Here is a 7585-nt window from a genome sequence, read left to right on the forward strand (position 1 = left end):
AAAACAAAATAAATATATAAAATCAAAATAAATATATAAAAAATATATTAGGTATAAAAAATATATAAATAGAAAAACCAAAAACAAAACAATATTAATATAAAAAAACAAAAAATTAGTTTATTGAAAACTTAAATAGCGGAATAACAATTGCAGAAATCGTTTGTTTTTTAAATATACTTCGCTAGGGCTATTTGGTTATTAGGAAAGGGCCTCTAGGGAAGCGAGTAAGTATTTCTCGAAAAGGGTCTTATCCGGTATATAACTTCCCTGATAATCCTGACAGCTTAAGAAAGCATTTCCTACAATAATAAATCGAATACATTTTAAATCAGGAAAGTTTTTACTATAAGTTTGAAATATAGTCAGAATCTCTTCAAGGTGGCAGCTTTGTCTTTGCAGCCCCGGTTCCTCCGGATAAAAGGTACGCGGTTTCCGCCAATTTGACATCAGCCGTTGTGCATTTGACAGCTTGGAAAGACGGCGGTTGCCCAATAGAGTCTTTCCTGATCCGTTACAAGCCCAGTCGCACCAGAGGTTGGACAGTTCCGGCCGAAAGGGTTTCCCCCGACGAGTACGACTACGAAATCTCCAACCTGTCTTCCGGAGTAGAATATGATTTACAAGTCATTGTTGCTAATAGCGCCGGCTTAGTAGAAAACGAATACACTTTCTCGACGCTCCTGAATAATTCCGGTGAGCTATTTTTACACGTCCGCGCGCGCTTGTTTTCAATAGAAGCCGCATTCGGCATATTAATAACTGCCTCTTTACTCTTTAATCCTTTCACGCAGCTGCCAACTCGGCCAAAACAGTTATTCAGAAGAGCACTGGATCATTATTTTTAGATTTGACAATCATTATTCCAGTCGTTATTTCTTTAGTCATTGTAGTTGCTATTCTTGTCGTTGTGTGCGCAGTTGTGAAGAAAAGAAGGAATTCGCATTGTGAGTCTTTTTTAATATTCGGAGAATATTACATTCCAATTTTAGTTAGATTTGAAGTCATTTTGCTGATTTAAAACATTTCTTTATGGACGACGCGATACATTTAAAAACGGGTTATAGATCACGTTGCTTTAATTTTACTATTTTTGTAGAAATGAGGAGTATTTCGTCAAGAAACTAATTTACTTTACAATAAAAATTTTAAATATCACAGAAAAAATATCTGTTGACATAATTGTCCATAGGTATATCAGTCAAAGATAACCACGGGTAAAAATGTAAAGAAATGTTGATATATATTATTAGGACTTTTTTTAGAGGGGCAAGGGAAATAAGATTTGAAGGACTATTTTTAGGAAACCATTTTTATTCGCAAAATTCAGTTTGTCCTTTTATCTCAAAGGCTCCAAATCGAATGTGTAATTTTAGCTAAACATATAGTCGGTATACCACTCACAATTTATAGTGCAAAGACTCGGATAAAGTCTTCCAGCTAAAATGTTTTTTTAGAAATTAGAATTTACAAATTGGCGTTGGGTGATTTATGAGGTCTCAGGGTTCGTGAGTGTTCAGCCTGTGGTTAGGAAGTAGAAAGTGGTTCTTTTAAGCCCAGCTGAGAAAAAGTAGAAAAATTTTAAAATATACTAGCCATCCGTCCTATCTCACAAATAAAAATCGTGTACAAAATTGTGAGTAGATAAAAATCGCCTGCTAACGTTTTGGAAAAATATAAAGAAACATTGAACAGAATGTTATACATTGAAGAAACATGTTTCATAGAAGAAAAGTCTAAAGACTTATTAAAACCCTTTTTTTGTTTAACTTTGGTTCTTATCGTCTCACATATGAACAAGTGTAAACCACCTAACGTTTTCAAATGATTACTTATTTATAACGTGGTTCATTGATTTCTCTTTGGCCATCTATTCTGGCGTGCAGGTAACTGCTCAACGGATGGTTTCCCGAAACCAGTGATGCCGGACTCCGTCCAATTAACAGAGTTAGAGAAAGTTGCTCAGAGTAAGCATGTCGCTTCCAATTTATACTCTTCTCCTTTTGCCACCACGAACTTTAACTGTGATTACGAAAATTGCCAAGCTAACGAAATTGGTTATAAAACTGTAAGATATATAATTTATCATTCTAATTTATACGTTTTTAAAATATATTTAAAACGAATAATTTCATTAAATACGCACGTATGCGCATTCAGTTTCAAGATGAGCCTCTTTACGCGACAGTGAAGAGAACGCCAAGGCCTCCAAGGTTGGATGCTCTCATATACCATAGTCCAGGTAAATATTCTATTAAATAAGCTATACAATTAACTGTTTATATTTACGTCTGTTTAGTAAGCTGGTATAACCAAATTTTATTGTTCTTTCTGATTGCTGAACGAAAATTGTTTAAGTTAGGTCTACTGTACCTTCTTTAATGTGGAAAAAGTTCAAGCATCTAGTTATTCAAAATGATATCTAAAGCAGATCTTGTGCTTATTGTAACGTAAATTGATATCAAAAGTCAGTGTGGGCATTTGCATTGGTTGTTATGTCAGTATATTAAAAATATTTATCTTTATTTATTTTAAAGTTATGCGCGAATGAAATTGAAAAAGTTAAAATGCCTTAAATTACGCGTAAAAGAGAATTTTACACTCGAACATACGCAAATAAAAATTAAATTTACAAATATAATTTATTCAATCTCTGATATTTCTCTACAGTTCAGTTTTACCTTTCAAATGTTTTTTAAATTGGAAATATTTTTCATTATATTTAAATACCAAACGTAATGCGTGCCGTTTCAAATTATCCACTAATATTAAAAAAAAGGTCAAAGCTTTTACGACCAAGAAATGTTATTAATAATTCGTGTGCTAATTGTTTTCTTATATGTGTTAATTATGGTTACTTCAACTAACACAATTATAAATATTTGTCAATCCCAGGGTCCACTCCAGACCCAAATGGTCAGAGCGTACTGCACAGTAATCCAGAAACGGACAGTAAAAGTGGAGTAAACGTTGCCAAAAAGAAATCAGGTATACTTGGGTCGTTTGGGTAATATATACTAATATCCTCTTTACAGCATTAATACCGTATCATTAGATGATACTACGATTAAAGCATCTTTTGGAAATCAATAATATAAACCACATAAATGTGTTCTTAGTTTGAATAATTAACCTCTTAAATCATTACGGATTTTATTGGTTGCACATATTTTCGGAGCGCTATATTAGAAATTCATTGTTTAAAAGGACTAAAGAAAAGAATATTTTACGCCTAACAATTCACTTTTATTACTGAATACGTCTTTTACGTGGTTTTTGTTTTAATGTTGGCGCTGTTTCCTCGCATTACGATGACCATTACGCGCCTCTGAAATTGCGAAGCAAAACGTCTGCGCTTAATCACCCATTGCGGAAACTGCGTGTATACACTTTTCGTGGCAGCTTTACCTGTTCCAATCTTTAAGCGAACATGAACACAAATCGATTTGGTGTAAAGTCACCTTCGCGCTCTTCGCTTTACGTAATCATTTTCCTTTTAGCCATTTACATATTAAGACCAGGGCCTTCCTTAATGATCATAAAGTTTTTCCACCAGACCAAACTGAGCGTATAATATAATTATAATTTTAGTAAATCTTAGCCCATTTACGCTTTAAAACAGTTTATAGTCGGTTCTAAAAGTAAGGTTATTTCCACATTAATATTAAAACAATGCGTTTGTTTTTCCTATTCGGTGATATATTAAGAAGCTCTTAATTGAAATGTACTTACATTTAGCTGTATAATTAGATACATTTCACTACAATTGATTTTCCAAAATTGTGTAGTTCATTGCAAAACTTAAAGTTAATAAGCGGCTATAATAACGATGAATGAAACAACTACTTAAATTCAAGCCAAAAAATAGTCAGACCAGTAATTTGACATGCTGTGAGTCCAACATTATTTGAAGCGTTTTAGTTATTTTCAAATTCATAATACAATCACTCAATGTAATTTAAAAGGGTTTTGTTTGGAGCTAGTACTGAGAACCGGAAAACCTTTTTAGGAGACTTGGAGATCTGGAATTACACTTTGATTACCTAAATCCGCTTGCGTTACTCTATCCTTTCCTCGCTGTAATAGGATTTATTCAAAATGGCAGTATTAAGGCAAATAAAGGTAAACAACTTTGTTTGCCTTTATTTGTCTTAATCTTCCCTGCTCTCCGAATAAGGTGTGCGTATTTGAGCCCTCTTTATATCTATTTTCAGGGTTTTTACATAAACAAGGAAAGAGACAACGGTAGTTTGTTTCATCATTAAAACAGGCGAACTCTGCGAACAAAAATCTTACGCCCAATCTCGCAGATGTCAGAAGTGCCGATTAAAGAACAAAACAATTAAAACTCACGATTAATTTGGAAAATATTTTATGACGAGTCCTAATGTTGTCAAAACTTTAAACATCTCGTTGGAAGGCTTGATGACTGAGATCGCCGCGAGGTGGCATTCGCGATGGGGTACACGGATTTACGAATTTACAATAAGCTATATAATATATCTTAGCCTGAATTTTTTCTTTTCTTAATCGAAATCGTAAGAAATCAATGAAAAGAAAAGACACATTTAGCGGCATTGAAACGAGTTGAATCTTTATTTAAGATCTAAAACCGGGCTCAAAATTTTGGAATATTTCGATATAAATTATAAATTGTAAAAAAAAATAATAATAAGATGATCATCATAACATACAGTTCGGTACTTAAATGTTTGAATCGTGATCACCGCTCCAAAAAAAGACGTTCGAAAAATTTCTAAAAAGAAAAATATCTTTCACTACGTCCTGTGAATATCTTTCGTACTTTATTTAAAATGTGAGAGAATATTTTAAAACTTAACTTGAAACGTTAAAGTTGACTCCAAGGTAATTTTTATCTACAGTATAAGAAAAAAATAAATACGAGTAATATTTAAAAAAAGGAAAATCATAAAAACTTCGTTGTTTTAGTATTTATAATTAAGACCTATAATGTATGAGCTTAGAATTACAATCTATAAAACATAAAACATTTGGAACTAGTTTTTATCAATTGATCGCGTGTCCCTTGTCAGAGGGCGCGCGTGTCTCGACCAATTCAAATCCGTCGTTTAGAGAAGAAGACCGCTTTTCGGTTCGTCTCACTTTTGTTGCGATCCAATTTCATTGAAAAGATAAAATACATATTGTACATTTTTAAAGTTTGAATTGACTAAGGCAAGTTGTGATAATTTTTTTAAAGAAATCTTTTCCATTGAAAACATAATCTTATGGATTTTTAATGATTATATAGTAAATTGTTGTAGTGCCTTTTTGATTGAAATAAACTTATTTCGATTGTTTTCCTAACCGATTTTCATTTATTGACTAAGCTCATGACAGTTGATATTGTAAGAATAATTCTTGTTCCATTTTTGTATTTGAGTGTTAAAGAGGTTAAGCAGAGCGCTCTACAAGTTTGAACGACAACGTTCAGAGTCGCGTGATCATTCTACAGGGTTTTCTTTTCGCGTTTATATTCCGTAACTTCAAAACGACGGCATATTTCTGTTAAGATAATCTGACACGTAGTATAATATTTATAGCGCTTAAATAAAAATACTGAATGTTACATTTTTCCTGCTTAACAAATCGAGAGATAATTATTGCCAGTTATTCCTTTTCTAGCAACGTGCGTTTAAGCAAAAGTAAATACTGGTTTTAATTGGAATGTACCTATGCCTTGTACTTTATAGGCGAAATCAGACTACGGAAACACATTTGAAGTTAAGCAGGGTACACGAAAACAAATTTTTGTCTTTAAACAATACTCACAGCCATGCATAAGGCGCGTTTTAGTATTAGTAAAAACTTTTTTTATTTCCGTCATGTACCTGGGTTAAAGAAATATTTCTAAATTTGTTGATAAAATTCTATTGTAACTGTAAATGTTTTCTTTCGAAGTCAAAGTGAAACCACGCTTAACTGATTACAAAGAAATTAATTTCACGAACGTGTAGATACTCACGACGTTTTCGTTCAAACTTCTAGAGCGTCCTACTTAATCTCTCTATTGACGATATTGCGTTATTTAGTTATAAAATTGTTTTAACTAGAAAAACTAAAGATCCTATTCTTTAAGTGCCTGTATTGGTTTTGCAAAATTTCGCCCTTGGAAAAAGAATGTACAGGAAGTTTCAATTTACTATGTGCTGCCGGAATTCTTTTTCAAACGTTTCTTTGATGATTTGAAGAAACTAGTTTCAGAATTCAATATGTGGATAAAGCCATGGGAACTGATTTTAATTTAATTTAATTAATTTCCTCTCGAAAAAGATGCTACAAATTATTAGTTTCTGTGAAATTCCAACAATCCTTCACAAATATCCCAAGGATTTTAAATGTGGTCAACTGTGCTATTATTTATATTTAATTTATTTAACTAAATCTATCTGTACCAGAGGTACAGGCCTTCTGCAATTTGGCGGCTTCTACTTTTATAAATTAAGTAAGGGGCTTTACTTACGATAGTCTACGAATTATGACACGATCTATAAAATGAAAGATTTCTAGTCAGAATTTTTTCAATCTGTTCAATATTAGGAATTATAGCTATTAGGAAAGCAGTAGCCCCTGTAACCATAAAAAATGTAGGCGGTGGTAATAAACATAATAATACTATCCTTAAGGTAATCCCGTGTGGAAAATTAGTGTACTGGGAGATCAAGATAACTTTGCTAATGGAAGAGTAACGCAACGAAAGCGTCGTGAACGCCAAGGCGATGTAATGAGTTTATTAATCAAGTTTTTTAGGAACGGAACCTATAAATCATTTTATTAGTTCCGCCATGCTTAAATTACGCCTTTTTGCGTGAGTTTTTACAACGACGGCCGGAGCGGGTCTATTAAAAGCCCCAATATAGAAGGAGAACGACCTTTAACGATCGACTGGAAAGATTCTTAGGGTAGACAAAATTATTGCCGTTCGTGTAAAGAGGCGGTGAAATATAGTTCCTTCTCCCGAATCCAGGCGGCGCGCGTGTATTTAGGCGTTGCTGGCGTGCCCCTCTGAACAAGATTAATTTCCATAAACTTTGGGAAGTTTCAACGGTAGAGGAATGATTGATGATTTTTAAATTGATGAAGTACTTAATCGCCCGTAAACGAGCTACGCGCGCTTCATCTATTACCATTTTATTGAAATTAAATTTAAATTATTTACATTATAAAAGACGTACACTCTTCGAAATTGCTGCGACGCGCGAAACTTCCTCAAGTTAAAGAATAAAGAAAATCGTCGCTAATTACAAATTATCTTGGTACACGTGTTTTCTTCTGTGTTCGCAATGCTATTCAATTCAGAAGGCAGAGCGATATATAACCCTGTAGCTTTTCTGGAATAAATAATCAAAGGTGACTTAAAAAGTAAGGTTTAAAATTTTCAAAAAGATTTTTGAGTCACCCGTACGCTTCCTAAAAGCTAAAAAGTCCAGCAAATCTAAAGAAGACTAATTTAGAAAAAAAATTAAATCCATTTTAATAACAATGATTATCAAATAATAATTACCTATAAAAAGGTTAAACATTTCAAAAACAAATAAGTATAAAGTCAAACCAATGTAAAAAC

General features: G+C 32.9%; 1 protein-coding gene across 1 annotated transcript in view; it reads left to right on the forward strand.

Annotated features, from left to right (window-relative positions):
• The window catches only part of LOC149940308 (cell adhesion molecule Dscam1-like), a 153547-nt gene extending 148265 nt beyond the window's left edge, over window positions 1-5282 (forward strand). Inside the window, exons 22-28 of the mRNA XM_090177193.1 lie at window positions 403-696; window positions 795-947; window positions 1887-2068; window positions 2161-2242; window positions 2896-2988; window positions 4215-4245; window positions 4311-5282. Of these exons, the coding sequence (XP_090033319.1) occupies window positions 403-696; window positions 795-947; window positions 1887-2068; window positions 2161-2242; window positions 2896-2988; window positions 4215-4245; window positions 4311-4359 (884 nt within the window). The 3' untranslated portion in view covers window positions 4360-5282. The remainder of the gene's footprint in view (window positions 1-402; window positions 697-794; window positions 948-1886; window positions 2069-2160; window positions 2243-2895; window positions 2989-4214; window positions 4246-4310) is intronic.
• The last annotated feature ends 2303 nt before the right edge of the window (window positions 5283-7585 follow it).

Source organism: Leiobunum rupestre, chromosome 6, assembly GCF_980474605.1.
Source record: "Leiobunum rupestre chromosome 6, qqLeiRupe1.1.hap1, whole genome shotgun sequence".
Classification (NCBI taxonomy): domain Eukaryota; kingdom Metazoa; phylum Arthropoda; class Arachnida; order Opiliones; family Sclerosomatidae; genus Leiobunum; species Leiobunum rupestre.